The sequence below is a fragment of the Mandrillus leucophaeus genome, unplaced genomic scaffold, assembly GCF_000951045.1.
Source record: "Mandrillus leucophaeus isolate KB7577 unplaced genomic scaffold, Mleu.le_1.0 Scaffold257, whole genome shotgun sequence".
NCBI classification, from domain to species: domain Eukaryota; kingdom Metazoa; phylum Chordata; class Mammalia; order Primates; family Cercopithecidae; genus Mandrillus; species Mandrillus leucophaeus.
Window position 1 is genome coordinate 1,468,562 of NW_012102665.1, and position 24,596 is coordinate 1,493,157.

Sequence of the window (24,596 nt, forward strand, 5' to 3'; positions counted from 1 at the left end):
TTTGATCTCTGGCTTTGCCAGGAACTAGCTAAGTGACCTCAAGCAAGTTATGTTGGTGATCAACAAGGACCTCAGTTTTCTCGCCAGGGAATTGATCTACAATGACACTTGGCACTTTGGAATGTGCATCCTATACGAGAGCGTGCACTGTGATGACGCTTTGTAGAATAAACAATCATTTCCCACCTTCAGCCACCGACTGCTGCAGAGGTGGTTGTTTGGCCTGATTCATGTCTGCTGCTACTTCTTCTTTTGGCTAACTTTCCACCTTTATTTTTCAGGGCTGGGAGAGGGTTCTGCCCTCCTTCATCCAGACAGCAGGTCCCATCCTAGGTCCTTAGAGAAAAGTGCCTGGAGGGCTTTCAAGGAGTCACAGTGCCATCACATGCTCAAACATCTCCACAATGGTGCAAGGATCACCGTGCAGATGCCACCTACAATCGAGGGCCACTGGGTCTCCACAGGGTAAGAGGACAGGTGGGGTCTGGGAGAGGCCAGAGAGCACACCACTATGGAAGACCCTTCTTATGGGTTCTCAGATGCATAGAGACTTTATCACTTACAATGATTTAGGTGTTGTCCAAGTTCTAATGAAGAACCAAACTACTCTTTGAAATTATGGTTGGTTAAGAAAAAGAGCTAAGTACTGTAGAAATCTTATGCTAAAGCAGAGATTATATTGTACTCCTGTTAACCACACAGTGTGAGTGAATAGATCCTTGTTTACTGAACTCTATGGGACTACTTGTGTATAAAAAGAAACCATTAGCAAGTGAAATTAAGAGTCTGTGTTTCACCAACCCTGAAACATGACTTGCAAGCTCCGGATGGTGTAAATATTCTAGCCATATTCTGGTAATTTAATATATGGCTCTGGGGTTCTAAGAGTAAGTTAAAAGCTACCTCTGCTAGCCAGGGTGCAGTTCTTGGATTCTTTTCCATGCTATGAAGCTGAGATTTATCCCAGTTTGAGCTCTGGCTTATCTTCCATTAGAGCTTTTAAAAATAGCCTAGAGGCAGATCTGCGATTTTTTTTTCTACCCATTAAATTGCTGAGAATTAACAAGACTAACTCTGGGATCTGATCACTTCTCCCTATGCGCTGTTCCTGGGATATGGATAGCAGCCTCCAAGTTCCTTGGGGAGGGATCAGATGAATACGGAGAAGAGAAAAAAAGAAATTGTATAAGATGATGAAGACGCAGAATTTTATTTCATAAAAATGAGGTCTCTCAAAATAACCACAATAAATAATTTGCATAAACAACCTTCATGTTACATACTTTTAAAATATTTATCATTTTATTCAACAAATATTTATTGAGTGCCTACCATATGCCAAACACTATTTTAAGTTTTGTTTATGTAGCAGTGAACAAAACAGACCTGGTCCCTATCATCAGGGGTTTTATAAGTAAATACACAAGAAGCACTATGAAAGTGGAGGGGTGGGGAAGGCAACAGGTGCTAAAAGAGAATACCGGGGGACCCATTTTAAAATCGGGGTGGAGTTCAGAAAGCCTACCAAGGAAGGGGACCCTTGAACTGAGACATTGTTGGCTGTGCAAAGACTGTGGGAAGAGCTTTGTATTTAAAGAACCAGAGGCCAGGCTAGATGCAGAGTGAGCAAGAGGCTGGCTAGATTGAAAGAGCGGCTGGCTGAGAGCCCTGTGGCTGGGATGCAGTAAACCAGGGCAGATAGCCTCAGATGAGGCTGTTGGGGAGGGTAGGCCAGCTCTAAGGCATCCTGCAGACCAGCTTTTCTAACCTAAGAGAACTGAAAAGTCATTGACGAGCTTACAGCAGGGGCCATGCTTAAAACATGATTCAACTTTTTGAAAGGGCATTCTGGCTGCTGTTTGGCAAATGGATGGGAGAAAAAGTGATTTGGGGGTGACCAGTTTAAAGACCTTTGCAACCGTTCTGGTTAGAGAGGATGGAGGCTTAGGTAAGAGGAGCTGCAGGAGCAATTGAGAAGTGAGTGGTCCTGAGATCCACTGTACGTGGCAGGCAGAATCAACAGACTGTTGATGCTTAGATTAAAAAATTTAAACATAAGGGATCTTCTTTTCTAAACCTACTCTAACATGAATCACTGCTTACACTAAACTTCTCTTTCCCTGTGGGAGAAATCTGGGGTGTTTTCTGTCTCCTTTTTCTAAGATTACAGATACCCCAGGTACCGTTGAGTGCTTTATGTCCATAGGATGCTACTCGACAGCAGGTGTCAAACTTTGCGTAGCAACGGTACCCCCTTCTAAATAATGCTTATCTTTCACCAGTCCATCAACGAACAAATTAAAGTGTTCGCAATCTTGAAAACCACTTGTGTTTGGCATTTTAGCCTGACTGCTTGATTTAGCAACGCTTCGTCAGTTCAAACCAGAACCTGTGTTAGCGTCACAGATGAGAGCAGACTGGGAAGGCCAGAATTGATGAGCTGAAAGTCACGGCGTAACTGAGACCAGGAGCTAACAAAAGGCTAAGGCCAGGTTATTTGGCCAGGGCTTTCAGTACCTCCCCGTGCCCCCCGCTGCAGCCTCAGCTAGTCTATATGAATGGCTGACAGAGCCGTATGTGAAATCCCTCAATTCCATCCCACTGCTGTTACGCTCTGTAGATTCTGCCTTAGTGTTTCTGGCTCAGGAACCTAGCATTCATCTAATGCCACATTGGCAACCATCACAAACTAAAAGGAACCCTTACTTCTGTTGTGCCAGCTTTGCTTTTAGTTAATTGCCCCTTTACTTTTCTACTAGAGAGAAAATTAATTTTGAATGGACAAGAAGACGCCAGGTGACTAGTTTCTGTTTCGGGATGACAGACATTTTGCACCTGCCTACTGTAGACAAGGTCCATAAAATAAAAGTGCTCAGGGAGTCGACCGTTTTTGAACTAGCATAAGGAAACTTCTTTTATAGGCCAGCACAGCACTCGTCCTCCTTATCCAGAAGGAAATGCCCGCATAGGGCAGCAGGTATTTGCCCTCCTGGCCTGCTCGTGAAGCTGGTGGAAGGCTGGCTGAGGCAGTGATTAGGAGCACAGCGTCAGAGCCAGGCTGCCTGGATTCATGGACTGGCTCTGACACTTGCTGGTCATGTGCTCTTGGGCATGTTCCCTAACCTCAGTTTCCCCACCTGTAAAATGTGGGTGATGATAATACTAGCTCCTAGGTTGTTGTGAGGAGTCCATGAGTTGGTATCTCTAAAGGGCTGACAACAGTGTCTGGCCCATCAGCAGCAGCTTATTATTATTTCTGTAACTTCTTCATACCATAACGAATCTCTTTCCCATACCTTTGGGCTTACAAAGGTCTCTTCTTCCCCTTTCCTTTCCCAGCTGTGAAGTAAGGTCAGGCCCAGAGTTCATCACAAGGTCCTACAGATTCTACCACAATAACACCTTCAAGGCCTACCAGTTTTATTATGGCAGCAACCGGTGCACAAATCCCACTTATACTCTCATTATCCGGGGCAAGATCCGCCTCCGCCAGGCCTCCTGGATCATCCGAGGGGGCACAGAAGCCGACTACCAGCTGCACAACGTCCAGGTGATCTGCCACACAGAGGCGGTGGCCGAGAAGCTCGGCCAGCAGGTGAACCGCACGTGCCCGGGGTTCCTCGCAGACGGGGGTCCCTGGGTGCACGACGTGGCCTATGACCTCTGGCGAGAGGAGAATGGCTGTGAGTGCACCAAGGCCGTGAACTTTGCCATGCATGAGCTTCAGCTCATCCGGGTGGAGAAGCAGTACCTTCACCACAACCTCGACCACCTGGTCGAGGAGCTCTTCCTTGGTGACATTCACACCGATGCCACCCAGAGGATGTTCTACCGGCCGTCCAGTTACCAGCCCCCTCTGCAGAATGCCAAGGTACCTCAGAGCTCTGTGCTCTCCTCTTTATTGAATAAAGTGGGTCATCCTTCTTAAAGGCTTGCCATGGGGGCTTCAGGGCACCCTTGAAAGGGGGAATTCTGATTCCTGGCGGGGCAGGCCAAGTGGGGCTACAGCGAGGTGGGAGGAGACGGGGAAGGCTGGGGCTGGGGGGCACTGTAGCCAGTCAGGAGACCTGGGTCTGCCACCAACTTGCCCTGTGACTTGGAACCTCGGTTCTCTTCTGAAGTGGGTGGTGGTGTGGGATGATGGTTCTAGAAAATTCCTAAGGCTCCTTTCAGCTCTCCCATCCCAGAAACCTCTTCAGTGATTCCAAGAGGACAGTGCGAAGGTGAAGTCATAACCACACCTGGAAAAGATACTAAACAATAGCAGCCACCCGGGCCCTGGAGGAGGTGGGGAGGGAGAGAAAAGGAGGTGACAGTGGGATTTGTGTGGCGTGTTAGACTCCACAGAGACCATCCACCAGAGTCACTGCTTCCAGTCCTCAGGACACCCTGGTGAGTCCCGACACTCAGGCGGCACAGCCTGCTGAGGTCCCAGGGGTTACGGCTCCTGCGCAGGCCACACGGCTACTGAGTTTTCCTGCTGGACCATGAGCCCAAAGGTCCTTCCTCCATACCCCACGTTCTTTTCATTTCACTAAGGAAAATGTAAAGTCACCATAATCAGAAGAGGGGACTAAGGAGGGCAGGAAACAATTAAACCTTATAATGTCTTTTCCTTGAATGATATTCTACTAATTATATTTGGAATTCCCAAGGCGTTTCCTTCCCACAAGCTCAGAGTACATGTCCACGTGTAACTCGATCGCCTCCACCATCTCCCCGCAGAGCCTGTGGAGTCCCAGGCAGGAGGGGAGTGGGCTCCTGCCCAGGGCGCAGTGTGAACATGCAGACCCGGGCCTGCTAGGGCTGGGCGGTGGGCAGGTCTCTGGAGTATCTCCCCGGCCATCCCCGTTGGCTTCGTGGAACACTCTCTAGCACAGTGGCTCCGTAACTGTGGAACCCTGCTTAACTTTTGTTTGGTGGTTTCTTCATTTTTTTAAAATCTTTTTTCTTATTAGTCCTCCAAGACTACTCTTAACCAATAGAGGTATCACAGGGCACTTCCTCTGCCAAAGACTGCTCCGTGTTACCTTTTTTTATCTATGTTATTGTGAGCTTGTGCAATGCAAGTGGCTTTTATTATAATTATGAAATAGCTGCTGAGAAAGCCCGCTTGGTGGAGGCTGCTTCCTCGGGATGAATCTTTTCATGGCTGTGTCCCCGCGTGTGAGATGAAGCCCTCAGAATGCCCTTGGGGGTTTGTTCCAACACAGATCAGGAGCCAGGCTCATTTCATTCTGCCTTGTAAGTTTCAAGTGCACTGAAGAGGCCAACATGAATTAGGGCAGAGAGGCAGGGCAGCCTCTGATGCCAGCTCCATTGCTGCCACTGTCGGGGGATCCCAGAGGTTTTCCTAGAATGGGACACAGGGAAAGGAGACCAAAGTTCTGCCCCTTCAACATGTGGATTCCCCAGGACAGGTATCAGGAGGAGAATCGGCTCATAGGGTGATACCTGGACTGGGGTGTGCTTTCCGGGTCAGGCTTGAGTGGGTGTCTTGGGAAAATGGGTGGGAATAACGGGCTTCGAATTACATTTTGGGACCTTTCTGGTTGGCAGCACTGCCCAAAGGCGGCACTGGACACCGTAGCTGCATAGCATTTCGCCTGTTTTATACTGGCCAGGTCCACTTGGTTTGAGATAGCAGCAGGAGAAGGGGCTTCATACCTTCCTTTGGCTCACTCTGAGTATAGTCTAGCCATCTTTCTGGGAAGGTTTTTTTTGTTTTTGTTTTTGTTTTTGTTTTTGAAGCGGGGTTTTGCTCTTGTCACCCAGGCTGTAGTGCAGTGGCGCCATCTCGGCTCTGCAAGCTCCGCCTCCCAGGTTCAAGCGATTCTCCTGCCTCAGCCTCGAAAGTAGCTGGAACTACAGGTGCCCACCAACACGCCCAGCTAGTTTGTGTATTTTTAGTAGAGACGGGGTTTCACCATGTTGGCCAGGCTGGTCTCCAACTCCCCACCTCAGGTGATCGGCACACCTCGGCCTCCCAAAGTACTGGGATTACAGGCGGGAGCCACCGGCCTCCGCCTTTCAAATGATCTCAGGTAATGGGAGGAAGCTGTGAATGTCAGGAATAAAAATGGCCCAGATAATCCGGAAACCTGGGGTTAGCCAGGAGCATCCCCGCAACCCGTCGTTCCCTCGGGGCCTTTGTGAATGTCTGCTGAATAGGAAGAGCCTGCCCACCCCCTAGCAGAGACACCAAGGAGCCACAAAACACCAAAAAGCACAGGGAGCCTTGAGTGCGAGGTCTGAGTGAGGAGGCAGGTGCGGCCAGGGAACTTGCTGTGCCGGCGTCCGCAGGGCTGTAGGCTCCGAACTTGACCTTGGGTTAGTCTTTTGCACTCACTCGGGTTCTGGTTCCTTTTCCTCACCTTCATGCACCTGCGTGGGCTCTGATCTCTTTTTAGCACTTGGGGAAAAATTAACCATAACCACGTTTATTTTCTTACTTGCCTCTCTACCCCGTTGCACTCCGGGGTGTGGCTCCGCAGATGGAGTCTGAAAGCCCAGCCAGCATTCCTAAGGCTGGCGCCCAGGGGTACTCCAGGAGGGGACACTTCAGTCCCGTCCGTGCCCCTCAGCAGACCTGTCTGTGGCTCCTGGAGGGAAAACGCCCCGCAAGTGAAAATGATTAACTATTGGCATGGGAATTAAAGACAGCAATTGTAAAGCTGACCTTTTTAGAATTCAACACCTTCTGGACAAATTGGCAGGTTATGTGGACTTCAGAAACGGCAGCCGATCCTGGAAGCCAGTTCTGCTGTCATCAGCCGGGTGGCATTGGTAGTTATCTGACCTACTGGAGACTTCGTTTTCCTTTTCTGTAAAATGGCAAAAATATAAGAATCAATAGGGTTAATCAATAGGGTTATCCTGTGGGCATCAGGATAGGGCCTGAACGCAAAGCTCCATCTCTCTTAACCTAGAGTAAGTCGCCCTTCTAGGCCAATGGCTCAGAGAGGAATGAGAATGACAATGACAACTGACCAGGGAACATCAAAGTGTTTCATGATGCCTAGCCATAAAACACTTCCTCCCATTTTCTCCTCCCTGCTCTGCTAAGGCAGTTGTGGGAACATTTACCCAGATTCTTAAGAAGCAGACCCTTTAAACGCTAGGCCTGACTCCTTGATGACAGAAAATTAAGGTGGAAAGAGCTTTAGGACCTTAGATACTACACGAGACATACTGTTAAGTGGGAAAAAAGGAAGTTACAAAATAGCATGAATAATATGATACCATGTGCATAAAATTAATAATGAAAGGAGAAGAAGAGGGACTCTTTGCAAAGGAATCAGATATTTCTGGAGGAAATTGATGACTGCCTCAGAGGAAGAGACAGCTGTCTATCTGGGATGGTCAGACAGAGACTTCACTTTCGGTTCCTCTTGCATTTTGTGCTGTGATCTTCTATTACCTAAGCACAGTCATCATGGAAAATTTAGATTTAAAAAAAAAAAAAGCCAGCGAACACTCCCAGACCCAGAGGAATGCTGTGGCCACAGATGCAGGTGGCAGCCCAGCTGGGAGGAGGACCCAGGCTTCCTGAGCCAGCCCGGCTGCCTCGCGAGATGGCTGGGGGGTCAGTGGAAGGCCGAGTGGCTCCGGGAGCTGAAAGGGTCCATTCTTCTCTTGTCTCTCGCCTTGTACCTCTTGGCCTGCAGTGTGCAGCGGAGTCTTCAGGAAGTTTTCAGATCCTTCCCCAGGACAGCTGTGAGAAGGAACAAAATGGACTCAGCCATTGGTGTCTTTCCAGACCCAGGCACCAGAAAGACTGGGCACTGTGTGCCCACACGGGCCCAGCCACAGCGGGTCGTCCGAGCTGTCTGTGGCCGCCCGGCGGAGACAGGAAGAAAGGCTGGGAGAGCGTCTTCAAAGACCGCACACGCCTGCCCAGGAGAGGCTGAAACCTTCTTCTTTGAACTCTTCTCCTTCCCTAATTGCTGGTCCATAGAGACCGAGCTGAAAATTAGTTTAAATGCTAAATTGAGTTTCAAACCACGAGTCTCAGCCCCTCTAGAAACAGGACACCGTGTAAAAATAGAAACTTTAAGTCAACTTGTTTTTCTAAGCTTTATACAGCTTTGCTGTGAGGTCCAGAATCCTTTGGCAAATAAGTGATGTTTGAAGAGATTCAGGTGTGCTGGGAGAGTTCGTTCAGGATGGAATTGGCTACTCTTCATTATAAAAAAGTCAAGACAGCCTAAAGTAATCCTGAAAGAAGATGCTTTGCCTGAATCAAGTTTAGCATCAGAGCAGCCATAACCCTCTGCCGAGATTCTTCAGAACCATGCAGTTGGAGGGGTAGAAGCCAGGCTCATTCTTTCAGGGATGGAATCAAACGGTAATTAAAAGCAAATGATTGCCAGGGTCGTTAGAGATGCCAGAGCCTCAGGATCAGACTCGTAAGCAAATGGAATTGGTCTTTTTCCAAAATCCTGCACTGATTTAACCACAGGATCGTAAATCAAAGAGGCTGTCTGAAAACGAGACAGCCTTCCCCAGGCCGTGCATCTGAAACACTCAACCCCAGCACACGTACAGCAGGGGAGCCACACACGGGAGGAAGAAAAGCACTGGACTTCGGGAGTACCTGAGAACTGCAGGACAACAGCATGCTGCGCGCTCTCTCTCAAATTCCTCAGGAGCCGCTAGGCTGTGAGCCAGCTTATGTTTTTGAGGTAGCTGGCCTCTCAGAGGCTTGTTAGAGGATGTGTGACCTGTGCGGCTTCCTGGTATCAGTGACACCATGGGGATGTTGAGTCAGGTGGCCTTGGGGCCTGGACTTTTCAGCCCAGCTGCAGGAGCCAGCATGGAGGGACATCTCCCTGAGCATGTGCTTGGTGTGGCTCCTGGGTGGGTGGGCGACCGCGTCTCTGGTGTATAGAAGGAGCCAAGTGCTTGTGGAAGAATCCATGCCACTTCTCTTTCTGCTGGTGTGGATTTGCAGAGGTGATGGGAGATGAAGGAGGTGGTGGACGACCAGAAGTTCAAGAAGTCGTGACCTAAGACAGTTTCAAGGACTAGTCTTACAGGAAGGAGGACCCTAGACGAAAACTGACGGCTCCTGGAGCCACGTGTTTCCTATAAGGCAGCAAATGTTGCACAAATCTATAAAAAACGGAGCTGGCAACTGGGATCCATTCAGGGGGTCTTGACCCTGAGGGGTTGCTTTTGTGGACATTTCATGTGGGCCGAGGTGTGCAGTGTCACAATTGCTGGGCTACTAGGCTGCTGATATACACTTTTATTGCAGAAACAGCTCATTATATTTCTTGACTCCGGAGTATTTCAGCAGATAAACAGGCATGCAAGGTTGCTTTATTTAAGGAGTTAGGGGACCAGGAAATATTTGTTGTCAGGGACAATGCAAGTGGTAAACATTTTATCCCTTAAAAGGCAAGAAAGCTCCGAGGACATGAGGAAAGCCTGCAAAAGCAGGAAATGGCCATTTGAAAAGTACGCATGAGGTCCCTACTCCAGGGAGAGTTTGCTGAGCCCCAAGGGGAGAAAGGAAGAGGATGGGCCAGCCAGGGGTGCCCAGTGGATTTACAGCAGATTTAATAAGTCTACTTTAATTATTTAAATGAATCAAAATGCATAGGAGTGGAAGAAAGAAACAAGTAAAAATAAATGAAAATTCTTTTTGGAAACCACTCTTGAAGCCTTTTCTCTTAAAGAACCATCTTCTTAGGGTCCTTTTTCCCCAGCTGCTGGGTCAGCGGTCATGTGTATGTATAAGAAGGTGGAGGCAAAATCGTCTTTTTCGTGATTCTAATGTTAACTAAAACAGAAAAGGACTTTGTGAGCTCACGTCTCGGATTCTAAGCTGCCTTAGAAGCCCATTTCCAGAAGGCTAATGTTGCTCCTGAGGACCTATCAGCTGCACCTGCTGAACTCCAGGACGCAGAAGTGTTCAGTTGAGTTTTGCTCCCCTCTGCTTCGTAGCCAACTACAGGCCTAGGAATTAGCAGCCTGATTTCTCCTTCTCTCCCTCATCCTCCTGGCCCAGGCCCCTTCCTGGATGGTGGTAACAGGCCCGGGGTGGCTGTGCAGCCTCCCTGAGGCTCTCTGAGTTCCCCTGGCCCCACAGAGGTGCCTGCATCCTGGCAGAGATGGCAGGATCCTGGTAGCTGCACGGGGTCTGTACACTGAGAGGGCTGCCCTCACCTGCAGGGATCAGGTGCTGGGCGGCAGGTGCCTCAGTCCATCCGGGCTGCCATAGTGAAGCAGCATGGACTGGGGACAACCATTCACTTCTCAGAGTTCTGGATGTTGGAGGGCCAAGATCAAGGCACCAGCAGAGTAGGAGGCTGGAATCCTGGTCAGGGCTCTCCCGGGTTGCAGACTGCTGTATCCTCCCCCTGTATCCTCATGTGGCAGCAAGACAGATGGATAACTCTCAGCCTCTTTTACAAGGGCACTAACCCCCTTCTTAAGGGCTGCACCCTCATGACCTAGTCACCCCCCACAGACCCCACCTCCTAATTTCCTCACATTGGTGGTAAGGATTTTAACATGGATTTTGAGGGGGCACAAATATTCAGTGTATTGCAGTGGGATAGACAGCAAGCCTGCCTGGGCAGTCTGTACCTAAAGCCACAGCTCTTCACCCACTTCCTTCTGAAAGTGGCATCATCATGCTATCTTTAGTTGATCAAAATGAGCCCGAGTTCACAAACTCCTAGAATCCCAGATCTGAAAAGCACCCTGAGTTCCCTCCCACAAGGGAGGTGGGGGCCCATCATTTGTGATGAATGCTAGCTACTCCATTTAACTCTTTACATATCCAATGCCAGCTTTCTCTCCATTTGCCTGTTAGCCAAAAGCCCTGTGCAGTTCTCTCCTGGATGTCGTGGGAAATACGACAAAGAGAGAACACTTGGTCTTGGCCTCAAAGAAGTAATAGCGAAGACCCGAGAAGGATGTACCTGCAGGGTTATCTACAGCAGAAATTTAATCAAATACTCGGCACATCGCAGTTACAAAGAAAGCTTTCAACGTGGGCCATTGGCCGCTGCAGGTTTCTTTGTGAGAAACATTCGTGTGCTTTTTATCCCGGGGAACAAAACCCTAGGAAAGGAAGTTTCCATCATCTACTCCCATTTTTCCTCCTTCTTGAACAAAACTTTTAGCTCAAGGAACAGTGCTTTTGAAGACTTGTGTTTCATGCAGCCTGCTTCCGTAGTTGATCTGTTCACAACAAGATCACATCAAGTAAATTCTTCCATTCTGGGAAGATGGCGAAAACAAGCGGATACTGTCAGCAAATGTTGACGAACCACCTCTCCAGAAATAAATGTTGGCAGGGAACAGAGAAAGCCTGGAGTATCCCCATCAGTCATTGGCCGGAGAAGACCTTTTCCTGGGCTGGAGTCCTTGCTGGGGAAACGTCTGTTCTTTGCAGCCTGTGAGGCAACTCTGGCCAGGAGGCAGCACTCAGCAAGTCCTAAGACCAAAGTACTATCCTGGCTCCACTTTGGGTTTGTAAAGTCATCTGACTGTTTCTCTCCAGGTGCCTTAGTTGCCTCGTCTGCCGTGGTCTCCTGGGAGGTTGTAAAGTCTAAGGAGATGCTGTACTTGAGCCCCCGAGATTCGAATACCCTGTGAATGCTCACTGTAGTTATTTAACTTGTTACCTGCAGCTAAGCAGAAATCAGAGCAGAGTAGGCAGAACCCCACTCTTTGCCTAGAACATTGCTCATTTATAAAGTATAAGCTTCTTTCGCATTTTTAGAATAAGCTTAATTTTTTTCCCAGAGATTATTTGCATAGGATCTTTTTTCTCCCTTCCCCTTTCTGATGGACGCTTTTTATAGTGTGTATAAAGAATAGCAACAAGGAAACACTTTCTGGTTCCTCTGCTTTAACCTTCAAATCTTCTGTGTACAGAAGCTCTGGCTTTAAACAGCCCTTTCTAAGATTCGGGGAAAGGGGGTGCCATGGAAGCCAAATTGGTGAGCCTGGGAGAGGACAATTCTCAAATGAGAGTCATGTCTTGGAACATGGATCCCCAAAAAAGAGGGAATAATTTTACAGAGCAAATGACATTCCACAGTACCAATCACTCATCATGTTTAAAAACTGCATATGTAATTCTCTTACCATGTATCCATCTTGGAAGAATACTGTTTCCGAAAAACATCTCAGAAAAGAGAAACTTTAGAACCAATACAATATACAGGCTTTAATTTCTGCTTCTCTGTAGTTGTGCCTGTAGGTCTCTATTTTTTATTCAGGCCAAAGATTATGAGAATTAGGAGCATAAATTATATTTTTAAAATTTGTTACAGTACAGAGGGATCTCCTTATTCAACGGTGGCTAAAACTGCCCCCTTGTTGACAGTGTCCACAGAGGCCAGAAACAACTCCGCTTGTTATGATAACTTTGGTTTCTTCATGGCAGCTAAAGAGTTGTCCCAGCACTTGGGGAGGCTGAGGCAGGCAGATTGCCCTGAGCTCAGGAGTTTGAGACCAGCCTGGGCAACATGGTGGAACCGCGTCTCTACAAAAAGTACAAAAACAAAAATTATCCAGTCATGGTGGTGCACGCCTGTAGACCCAGCTACTCAGGAGCCTGAGGTGGGAGGATGGCTTGAGCCTGGGAGGTGAAGGTTGCAGTGATCCGAGATCACATCACTGCACTCCAGCTTGGGCAACCCCCAGTCTTTCTCTCTCCCACCTCCAAAAGAGTGAGACCGTGTCTCAAAAAAAGAAAAAAAAAAGGATAACTAGACAACAACCAAAAAATAAAAAAATTTTTAAAAATTGGCAACGGAAAATGTAAATTAAAACCACAATGAGATATCAACTTACCCATTGGGATGGCTATTACAAAATACAAAACAATCAAAACCAGAAAATATTCAGTGTTGGGAAGGATGTGGAGAAACTGGAACTTTATACATTACTGTGGAGATGTAAAATGATTCATCCACTCCAGAAAATGGTACGGTGGTTCCCCCAAAAAATTAAACATAGAATTACCAAATTGATCCAGCTGTTCTCCTTCTGGATACATACCCAAAAGCATTAAAAGCAAGGACTTGAACAAACATAAAGACACCTATGGTCCTGGCAGCATCAATCACAGTAGCCGAGAGGCGGAAGCAAACTAAATGTCCATCAACATGAATAAATCAACAAAATGTGGAATATTCATGCAAGGAATATCAGCCTCAAAAGGATGGAAATTCTGACACATTTTACAACGTTGATAAAACTTGAGGAGCTTATACTAAGTGAAACAGGCCAGACACAAAAAGACAAATAGTGATAGTTCCTCTCAGATGAGGCACCTCTAAGAGTCAAATCCATAGAGACAGAAAGGAGAATGGGGGTTTCCAGGGCCAGGAGGGAGAATGGGGCGTTAGTGTTTACTGGGTGCAGATTTTCGGCTGGGAAAGACGAAAAGGTTCCAGGGGTAGCCGCGCAACGGTGTGAATATAATTTAAAATGGCTGAGATGGCAGATTCTATGTTAGGTATTTTTTTGACACACACACACACACACACACACACATACACACAAGCATCCAGTTTAGGGATTCGGCAAGACCATACCCAAGAGCCAGGTTTCTCCCACTCCCTGCACACTCCCTAAATTCTCAGGCCCACCTGGTGGAAAACAAGCCTCCCTGAGCCTGTGCCCCCCACAAAACAAACAAACAAAAGCCCTGCCTGGCCTGCTTTTCTCTGCTGTGGAACAGCAACACTTCAGCCCAGGACCATCATTTTCCTGAAGTGACCAAGTCCCACGGGGCCCTCATCTCGGAGCTCAGGACCCCGGCCTCATTATTCCTAAAGGGAAGCAGCCCTGAAAACACCCGTTCTGGAACAGCCGGGGCAACAGCAGGGCCCCCTCCCGTCCCCCGAGCCTTTTCCTTGTCTGAGCCAAAGGGCCGTTGCTCCTCGACGTCGTCCCAGAACCATCTCTTGCAAGAACTAACATCCCTTGTTTCCTTTCTCTCTCCCACCCCCAACTTAGAAGCTCTCTGAGCTCCTCCTGAACTGATCCTGGTATTTGAGGAATTAAATCTTTTCAGGAATTGAGACTGTCACCTCCTTAGAGTGACCAGAAATGAAGGAGTCAACAACTGATATTTTTAAATTCCCAAATTACAGATGGCAAACCAAGTTGTGGGGAATGGCACAGAGGGGAGGTGGAGGTTGGGGTGGGTGTAGGGAGGCGGGGCTGCCAGCTAGGCTTTGGGGACCTGCCCAGGCGGAGGGGACAGCCGCTACCAGCGATGAGCTGCAAATGGTAGGAGTGCACAGCTTCTCCCGCCTGATTGGGGAAGATCTGACCCCACACTTCTTACCCTGATGGAACCAGTGCTCCAAGTGGCCTCTCTTATTTTCAGCATGTGCTGGGCTCAGCTGTAGGTGGTGCTGGGCCAGGGTCCGGCTCCTGCACAGCCTGTGTCTCTGACAACAGGCATCACAGGAAAACACAACCTTCCTGCCTGTGAAGCTTCCATGATTTGAATCCAAGCTCCGAGCCAGTGTCAGAGGGTGTGTCACTGGTCCCCACACCAGGACCGCAGGCCTGATTTCAATGGTGACAGTTCCAGCACTTATGCAGGAGTCCTGGGCTGGGCACACTATGTCATATTAACTTTCCATCCTGGGTTTTGAATATCAGAACCCTTGTTTAGGTGAAAAATCTAGAACCTTTACCCCATAGTAGTTGACTAAGGAAACATAAAGCCTAACCTACCGTACTCAGTGATGCTTTAACTCAGTTTGTATTTTCTTCACCTTCAGGTGCATTTGAAAGACAGTGGCACATAGGGTGGCAGATAGGCCTTTATTTAATGTTCACACCAAGTGGGTGCACTGAGTGGGAACCACCTTCATCTGCTGTTCATTTCTTGCAGCAGTTATGCAAGTAAGTGTCATGATCACCATTGTATAAATGAGGAAGTTGAAATGGAGAGAAATAAATAACTTGCCCAAAATCACCAACTGTGAAGCGGCTGGGGCTGGCCTCGGCCCCCAGGAACTGGCCGGAGCCATCTTTCCATCACGTAATTAATCACTGGGCCTCATGCAGGGGTTCTCTATTTCTCCTGTAGCTTGCAGAGGGCAGCTCACTGCTGAGCACAGGTTGCAGGCAGTTTCTCCGTGTGCCCCAAAGCCCTCTGTAGGAAACCGCAGGCCAACAAATGCACGTAGAGCCTGGGGACGTCCAGGACTTGGCCTTCATCTCAATGCTGGAGCTATTTGATCCAATCGTCTACAAGCCACAAACCATGTTAGCAAAGGAAACATTCTCTCACGTGAAGTGCAACTCCATGCCCGTTTAACGCACACAGCAGCAGCGCAAGTTAGCGAGCACAGCTGTTCTCCGGGGAGAGCGCTCCTCCTGCCCTCTCGGAGAAACCAAACAGCGACCACAAGGAAATCACATGTTGAGTGAGGGCTGTAAACCCAAAGACCCTGGTGATTGAGATCTCCAACTTTAAAGAACTGCTAGAGAATAAGTGTGTTCCTGCGCAGTCAGTGGGCAGCCCTCAGCCTTGGCCGCAGGGCAGATGTGAGGCCACGAACTGATAGCATGGAAGCACGGGGCTGGGGTGGCCCAGCCGTCCCCAGAACGCTGAGCTACCCACTTCTATCTCCCCACCACAGCCTGATCCGGTTGGCACGTGCTGCTAGTGGTCAGCGCTCTGCTAGCCTGCCAGCTTTGCACCCCCTGGGTGGGAGGAGAATAGCGGAGGGATGATCCAGGTGCAGGAGGAGGCAGCCCGGGCTCAGAGGTGTCTGGAGACCTTGGTCAGACAGCGAGGCACTGGCACTGTGTTCAGGCACCCTGTGCCCTGACTTCCAGCATCTCTGACGTGTGCACCCCTCACCAGAGAGGACTGTCTGTGCCACGGACAGCCCTTGTTCCCTGCTGTGTTCCTGTGATAAAATAGACTAGGCATTACAGGGTCTTCTGGAAGGTCCGAGCTGTGGCTGTCTTGCTTGAAGCTGAGAAGGCAGGAGGAGGAACACAAACCTTCTGAACCCGGAGGCGGGCAGACCGGGAGAGAGAGCAATGTGTGGGTGTGCTTGCTGCTCCGCGGCCTCCAGCTCTCCCTTCTTGCAGGCCGCCTCCTCCATTCCCTCTTCTAAAGGGCCTTGCCTTTCCTACACAACTCCATTTCATCCACAGCCGGTGGAGTGCTGGCCCTTTTTTTTTTTCTTTTTGTCTCCTAACTTTTTTTATTAAAATAAATTTTAATTGTGGTAAAATACACATAATGTAAAACGTATCATTTAGCCAATTTTAAGTGTGCAGTTCTGTGGCACTGAGGGCATTCACGTTATTATGCAACCATCACCACCTCCCACCTCCAGCACTTTCTCATCTTCCCAGACTGAACCTCTATTCATTAAACCACAACATGTCCCCCCCACTTCCAGCCCCTGCTACCACCGTTCCACTTTCTGTCTTTCTGTCTCTATGAATTTCATCACTCTAGGAACCTCATATAAGTGACATCATACAGTCTCCTTTTGTGTCTGGCTTATTTCGCTTACCACGATGTCCCCAAGGTTCATCCCTATTGTAGCGGGTGTCAGAGCTTCCTGCCTTTCTAAGGCTGAAGGGTATTTCACTGTGTGGATAGACCGCATTTTGTTGATCCATTCATCTGTCAGTGAACACGTGGGGTGCTTCTACCTTTTGGTTATTGTAAATAACCCTGATGTGAACATGGGTGTGCAAATAGCTGTTCAAGTCCCTGCTTTCAACTCTTTTGGGTGCATACCCAGAAGTGAGATTGCTGGGTCATATAATTCTGTTTCGTTTTTGTTGTTTGTTTGTTTGTTTGTTTGAGGAACCACCTGACTGATTTCCATAGTGGCTGGACCGTTCTGCATTCTCATCAGCTGTGTGTAAGGGTTCCAATTTCTCCACATCCTTGCCAACTTGTGATTTTTTGATAGCATTTTTTGATAGTAGCCATCCTAATGGGTGTGAGGTGCTGCCATCATTTCTTTTTGAAATAAGGTGTCCAATGCATGTGGTCTGAAAACTTAATAGGATTCTAAAGAGGCCACATCACATCTAAAATGTCTGCGTAGGTCTGTACTGTCAGGCAAACACGTGTGCACTTTGAGTACACAGGCACACATCACTCTCACCTCTGTCTGTGCCCGGAGCATGATTCCAGTTGGTTCTTGGTGTCGAGGTTGTCAGTGATGGTGACTTGGTACCTGGTGAGACCCCATTTGCCAGAAGCACATGTGCGCTGCTCCCTTGGGAAGACAGAGGTCTCTGAGTGTGTTTGTTTCTTGGCTTCAGAACCATGACCACGCCTGCATCGCCTGTCGGATCATCTATCGGTCAGACGAGCACCACCCTCCCATCCTGCCCCCGAAGGCAGACCTGACCATCGGCCTGCACGGGGAGTGGGTGAGCCAGCGCTGCGAGGTGCGCCCCGAAGTCCTCTTCCTCACCCGCCACTTCATCTTCCATGACAACAACAACACCTGGGAGGGCCACTACTACCACTACTCAGACCCGGTGTGCAAGCACCCCACCTTCTCCATCTACGCCCGGGGCCGCTACAGCCGCGGCGTGCTCTCCTCCAGGGTCATGGGAGGCACGGAGTTCGTGTTCAAAGGTAGGATTCCCATCTCGAGTCCAGTATCGCAGCCGATACACAGCCCTGTGACATTGTTGTGGAGGCAGAGCTGAGGGAAGGGACCTCATTTCTGCCTGAGTTCCTAGGAAAGAAATCGGGGAGCCATTTCTGCTTCAGTCCCTCCCAGCGCCCTCTGAGTTTCTCCCTGCTCAGAATGGATCAGGTGGACAGCCTCCGCTTGCAGGCCTGAGTGCGGGAGGCGTCCACTCCGCTGTATGTGGGACGTTGCCAGTCCAGGGAGGATGTTGCTGGGAATGAAATCTCTGGCCAGGTGCGGCGGCTCATGCCTGTAATCCCAACACTTCAGGAAACCAAGGCAGGAGGATCTCATGAGGCCAGCAGTTTGAAACCAGCCTGGGCAACAGAGTGAGGCCCTAACTCTATAAAAAATAAAATAAATTAGCAGGATGTGGTGGCATGTGCCTGTAGTCCCAGCTATTCTGGAGGCTGAGCTAGGAGGATCGCTTGAGCCCGGGAAGTTGAGGCTGCAGTGAGATATGATCGTGCCACTGTACTCCAGCCTGGGCAACAGAGCAAGACCCCGTCTGTAAAAAACAAAAAAAGGAATCTCAAGTCTGCACTTTGTGTTTTTTGTACACAACTCTGGCGGATTCCATGCTGCCCCTTAATAACACTGCAGTTGCTTGCGTGCCACGGTGCTTTCTCGAGCGGGCAGGAAAGAGGTATTAGTGACACCTCAGGTGCTCAGAGCTGCCCTTTCCAACCCTGAGCTTGTCGTGTAATTGAGAGGTTGTCACCTGCTTGGAGGTGGGAGCATCTGTGGGAAGGTTCAGGCTGTGTCCTTATCACTAAATGAGGAGGGGAGGGAGGAGCTACACCAGGCTGCCAGCAACAAAGCGGGACTTGTGGTTGCTATTTTTAGAAGGTTGCTTTTTTTTTTTTTTAAGTTTGAGCATCTTTGTAAAATGGTGTCGGCCGTATCATGCCAAATAAAGAGGGACAGCCTCGATCCCAGGTGACTCCTCCAGGATGGCATTCCAGGGTTCAGTCCCATTGCTATAAAATGTTTCTGTTAACCCAGAAACTCCTGGAAGACTTTAGCCCTCCTTTTGGGTAGCAAGGTTTGCTCCAGGAATACAGGCCCTTTGAGAAACCTAATTGAGAGCAAGCGATCTTTACGTGACTCCACCCCGAAGCTCATCGCATTGTACACGGAAGTGGCCCCCTGGAGGGACCTTCAGAAGCAATTCTCCACAAAAGCTGGGATTTGTATTTAATTTATTTACTCACATTTGTCTTGCTTGCAGCCTAACTTATTTTAGATGCCTGATGTATGGGCCCGTAGGAATGTGTGAGAATGCCAACTAGAATAGGTGTTTGACACCAAAACTGTTAGAAACCCGAAAACCTTTTGATAAAAGCAAAATTCCAGCCTTTGTTGAGTATTTTTTTCAATCCCAAGGAGTCAGCATCACCAAATAAAACTCCTTAGGAGCACTCCGAGCTGTAGTTGTATTTCTTGCCTGCAGGGGCTCCCAGCTGTATTCCGGGCTCAGTGTTTCTACACCAGATGGTCTGTGTCGCGTGGCCACACCTGCAGCCTGTCGGTGTGACTGCCACCCAGATCAACAGGTTGAATCTTCCCCGCCTGACAGTGCTTTGACGGCTACTGCAGTCAGACGGGTGGGTCCGTAGGTGGGGCTGTTTTTGGAAAAGAAGCCTTGTCTCGTTAGAGTGTGGCCAGTGTCTTCTGGACCCCAGGCCTACTCCCTGGAGTCATGGAACTCTCCTCTCTCCTTTGCAGTGAATCACATGAAGGTCACCCCCATGGATGCAGCCACAGCCTCACTGCTCAACGTCTTCAATGGGAATGAGTGTGGGGCCGAGGGCTCCTGGCAGGTGGGCATCCAGCAGGATGTGACCCACACCAATGGCTGCGTGGCCCTGGGCATCAAACTACCTCACACGGAGTACGAGATCTTCAAAATGGAACAGGATGCCCGGGGGCGCTATCTGCTGTTCAATGGCCAGAGGCCCAGCGATGGGTCCAGTCCAGACAGGCCAGAGAAGAGAGCCACGTCCTACCAGATGCCCTTGGTCCAGTGTGCCTCCTCTTCGCCAAGGGCAGAGGACCTCGCAGAAGACGGTGGAAGCCGCCTGTATGGCCGGGCCCCTGGGAGGCACACCTGGCCCCTGCTGCTGGCTGCACTCGCCTGCCTTGTCACTCTGCTGCATTGGAACATCCGCAGATAGAAGTTTCAGAAAGTTGTATTTTTCCAAACCAGGATTCCTTACTATTGACAGATTTTCTTTACCGAAAGAAAAGACATTTATTCTTTTGATGCACTTGAATGCCAGAGAACTGTCCTTCTTTTTCTTCTCTCCCTCCCTCCCCGCCCCTGAGTCATGAACAGCAAGGAGTGTTTGAAGTTTCTGCTTTGAACTCCGTCCAGCCTGATCCCTGGCCTGAGCAACTTCACAACAGTAATTGCACTTTAAGACAGCCGAGAGTTTTGGACGAGCGTGTTTGGTAGCAGGGATGAAAGCTAAGGCCCTCTTATTTTTTTCTCTTAATTATTATTATATTTCTGAGTTAAACTTAGAAGAAACAACTATCAAGCTACAGTTTTTCCTGCCATTTTCCTGTGGTTGCAGCCTGTCTTCCTTTGAAATTGTTTCATTCTCTGAGTTTTATATGCTGGAATCCAATGCAGAGTTGGTTTGGGACTGTGATCAAGACACCTTTTATTAATAAAGAAGAGACACAGGTGTAGATATGTATATACAGAAAGATGTACGGTCTGGCTAAACCACCTTCCTAGCCTTTGTGCAAAAAAAGGGGAGAATCAAAGCTTCCATTTCAGAAATGTTGCGTGGAAAAGTATCTGTAATTAAAGTTTCGAAGTAATTTAACCTATTTTTACATCATTTGTCTTACCTTGTTGAGAGACGAGGCTCGCTTGTTGGCTTCTGGTTGTTGTAGGAGGCATGTGGCTTCCCAGCCCTCTCAGTAGACAGGATCACTGGGAAAATAGAACATCAATCCCGTTACACAGGAGCAGTGACACAGGGGTGGCTGCAGAGTGGCACACGCCACACAAACGATAGAGAAAGTGCCCGTTCATTGCAGTTTCCTCTTCCTGGGGGACCTGACCCCTGACTCACACTGTCTTGTTAGGGGCAGGCAGAGGAAGCTGCACTCTAGTATCCATGCCACCTTCTAAGATGGACATGCAGAGACAGAACTTTAGCTGCTCAGAGAGAGTGCAGTGGGTATGGTCTGCCCTGGGGGCTTGCTCCGTTAGACCCTGATTTGGCATGCAACCAAGTCTTTGTGTGAAGCCATCCTATCGTTGCACACACTGACCCACTCAGTGTCTTTCCTGCCGCTGATGTGGCTCTGTGCTGGCGGTTTCAGGGCCAGTGCGCTTCTTCGCAGGGACATTAGGAGGGCACAGGAGCGCATGTCTGCCCACTCCTTTGGAGTATCGCGGATGGTGCTATCCAGCACCAAGTGTTACTGTTCACAGAGACTGAGGAGGGGAAACGGGAGTAACCGAAAGCCAGATGGAACAAAAGCAAACATGGAAACCATGATCACGGCGAAGAGCCATCCTGGTATTTAAGAATTAACTCTCTACTCAGGAGGCTGAGGCAGGAGAATGGCAGGAACCCGGGAGGCGGAGCTTGCAGTGAGCTGAGATCCGGCCACTGCACTCCAGCCTGGGCGACAGAGCGAGACTCCATCTCAAAAAAAAAAAAGACATAATAAAATCATGTGAAAAACTGTATTCACTGCTGAAGAATACCTCAGTGACTTACCACAATTCAGTTCACAGGCACTCCCCTAGACTCAGCTCTTTGCGTTTCTTAAAAATATGCTACATATACACACATATACATATATGCAAATATATAGATATTAACGTGTATACAATGTATGTACATATATATATTTCTTAAGGATGATATGAAATTCATGTGGTCTTACCACTTTCTGATACAACATAAATGCTTACCAACAAGAAACAATAGAATTTACTCATGGGTTACCCGCACCTTAGCTTTCTGCCTGATGCCATCTCACCCACATACACTCCATCTTATCTTGGTTGTGTCATGTGAGCACAAATAAGACTCTAAACTCCCCCATGTCCCACGATGATCTCCACGTTACGGGATTTCCCATCACCTCCAAGAAACAGTGATTGACCTCTAAGAGCCGTTCAGGTTTGAGTGTCAGAAATGTTAACTCGAGACCACGGCACTCTATCTGAGGAAAGCGTGTCTGGCCCTTAAATATTCCATCACAAGCTTAAAGTACACAGCATGCAATCAGTGCTGGCCAGCCTCCTCCTCAGTTAGGAGCAGCTCGTTCTACGTGGGAATACCAGATTCAGGGAAGGTGGCGAAGAGCGAATAAGACCTGCTGGGACCAGGCTTCCTCCCCTGGGGAGCAGGCTGATGAGGGTCAGGTCGGAAAGCTGTTCTTTGGGCAATAGTAAAATCTGGGTGTCATTTAGACTTCTACTTCATACCATCCAAGTTGACCTGGGGCTCAAGAGGAAATTCCTGGCCTTCTGACTATAGCTGGTACAGAACTAAAGGTGGGTTTGCTCAGACATGACAAGTTCCGGTGTCAGAGAGCAGGATCACACATCACGCTCAGGTCTGCCACCTCCAGGTGACGTCATCGTAGCAGTCCGCAACAGTTGTCTGATCCCGTGGGGGCATGCTACGGTAACTCAGCACACCACCACGAAGGGCCTGTCAGGGAGGCTGGCAGCCCAACACATCCCTGATAGGGACCACACGCACCTGTGGGAACGACTTGACTGTCAGGCTCTTGTGGTTTCTGGGTGAAGGAAGAGCTTTACTGATAACAAACAAGCCATTCTCTATTCCACTAACTCTTAAAATATATTCTGAAAACAAAGATGATCTTCACAACGGTGTTGTGTTTTAACATTGCAATGTTTTGTCTTAACATGGTACACCCAATCCTTGGAAGACAAACTAGGAACACAGCAATGGGATACCGAAGTCAGCAGACAGCATCTAATTAGGCATTTCGAGACACTGTCCTCAAAGGAAAATGCCAGAGAGCCTGGGGACAGGGAGAGAGTGGGTCCACTCACACACAGAGACCTTCCCTACCCCACACAGCCTTCTTTGGCTTTCTTGAGATATCTGAGCTTTCTTTCTGTTTTGTTTGTGGGTTTTTTTGTTTGCTTTTTTGAAACAGAGTCTCTCTCTGTCTCCCAGGCTGGAGTGCAGTGGCGCAATCTCGGCTCACTGCAAGCTCCGCCTCCCGGGTTCACACCATTCTCCTGCCTCAGCCTCCCAAATAGCTGGGACAACAGGCATCTGCCACCATGCCCGGTTAATTTTTGTATTTTCAGTAGAGACAGCGTTTCACCATGTTAGCCAGGATGGTCTTGATCTCCTGACCTCGTGATCCACCCGCTTCGGCCTCCCAAAGTGCTGGGATTACAGGCGTGAGCCACCGCACCTGGCCGACATCTGAGCTTGCATGAGTCCAAACACCTTTCATGGAAATATCTGCATCAAGAACAAATGCAGTTTGGATCAATGTTTCCCACCAATTTCTAGATTTATGAGAAAATGCCAAGTGTTCTTTTCTTACCAGTAAGAGAATCACATGTCCTAAAGAAAAGAATTAAATTCTTCAAATCCCCAAATCTAAGACTGTTCCTGAGTCTTCCTGGCTTGGGTCAACAATCTCTAAATATAAAATTGGGCTCCTGTTTGGTCACAATCCCATTTTCCTGGTGTTTGACTAGGCAGAAGTAACACTGTCTTGGAAAAAAAGTGATCACATCGGCTGAGATGTGATCAAATTGACACACTGCACTTTATATAGTCATACCTAGTCAAGAGAGACCTACCTGATGCCACCCAAGCTGTGAAACTGGATGCACATGCACCTCCTTTACTCCAGTGCACAGTTGCTGTTGAAAGCAGGTGGCAGTGTGTGACCCTCGCCTCCCATTCCAAGAATAAGGCCATGGTTTCCACAGGCTCAGCTCGGTCGCTTTGTTTCTGATGTCTATGGAACAACCACCTCCATCGCCTACGGCCTCTGAAATACTCCGTGAGCATTTCCACCCCCTCTTCATTTAATGAATTTCATGCCGCTGTTACACTAGAATTCAGAAGCACAAGAGAGTTTGTGGGCACAGATTGCTGTGCTTTGCAGCCTCAGCCTCAGAAACTGTTGATCAAATTCTTGTCTTCCTGAGCCGGAGGAAGGATTGGCACTCTTGCCGGCCTCTAAGGAGTTGCTCCAGCCTTTTTCTCAGGAAGTTGCTTCTTCTCAAGTGAAATGAAAGGCAGAAGAGAAACTTCCAGAAGGTTGGAAATTGTATTTTCCAAGGGCTTTAGGCATTTGAGGCCTAAGTCTTCTTTCTGTAGCTGATGAGGCTACATATGCAAGACAATTAAGAGACTTTGACCTTCAGAAAATCAAGATGATAGCAAACTAGTGAGGACCACTATCTACTAAGAGAGCTCACGTACAGAACATCTTTCTGTCTCCTCAATAAAACAGTCCAGATTCTCACAGGCTAGGAGTAGGGTAATACATCTGCCATGAGATCAGTTTATTTAGAGAGAAAAACTGAGATATCTGTTGCGTGTTGAAGTTTTATCCTCCAACTCATTTAGGAAATGAAGCTGTTTTATATCTAGATTCCAGCATTACCTATATGAAAGAAAATAGTTCATTAGCCTCATAGGATCCTTAACTCATAGCATTTTTTAAAGTCCCTTGAAAGAGCCTATAGTCTCCTACGGGTTCTAATGCAGAAGAGGGAATACCCCGTTATATCAGAAGTAAGCAGTTCGGCAGGGTAAGACTGGGTAGGCAGTCTGAGAGACAGAACTGTAACGAGATAGCTCTCTACCCACACTGCTGCTGTTCTGTGCCCGACAAACGTGAAAGGCACCTTAGTAAAACATGGGGCTGGTTTGTCCT

At 48.5% G+C, this 24,596-nt stretch overlaps 1 protein-coding gene across 1 annotated transcript; it reads left to right on the forward strand.

Annotated features, from left to right (window-relative positions):
* Nucleotides 1-282: 282 nt before the first annotated feature.
* On the forward strand, nucleotides 283-20,516 carry APCDD1 (adenomatosis polyposis coli down-regulated 1). The gene is made up of 4 exons (XM_011983921.1): nucleotides 283-465; nucleotides 3,340-3,871; nucleotides 17,296-17,617; nucleotides 19,404-20,516. The coding sequence occupies exons 1-4, from the start codon at nucleotides 386-388 to the stop codon at nucleotides 19,850-19,852; spliced, it is 1,383 nt and encodes a 460-aa protein (XP_011839311.1). The 5' UTR covers nucleotides 283-385; the 3' UTR covers nucleotides 19,853-20,516.
* Nucleotides 20,517-24,596: the final 4,080 nt, after the last annotated feature.

Excerpts from the sequence above, each read along its gene's own strand:
- APCDD1 (XM_011983921.1), top strand. The coding sequence starts at position 386 with ATGCTCAAACATCTCCACAATGGTGCAAGGATCACCGTGCAGATGCCA. Across the intron at positions 466-3,339 it reads GGCCACTGGGTCTCCACAGG|CTGTGAAGTAAGGTCAGGCC; the intron begins GTAAGAGGACAG and ends TTCCTTTCCCAG. Across the intron at positions 3,872-17,295 it reads CCCCTCTGCAGAATGCCAAG|AACCATGACCACGCCTGCAT; the intron begins GTACCTCAGAGC and ends TCTTGGCTTCAG.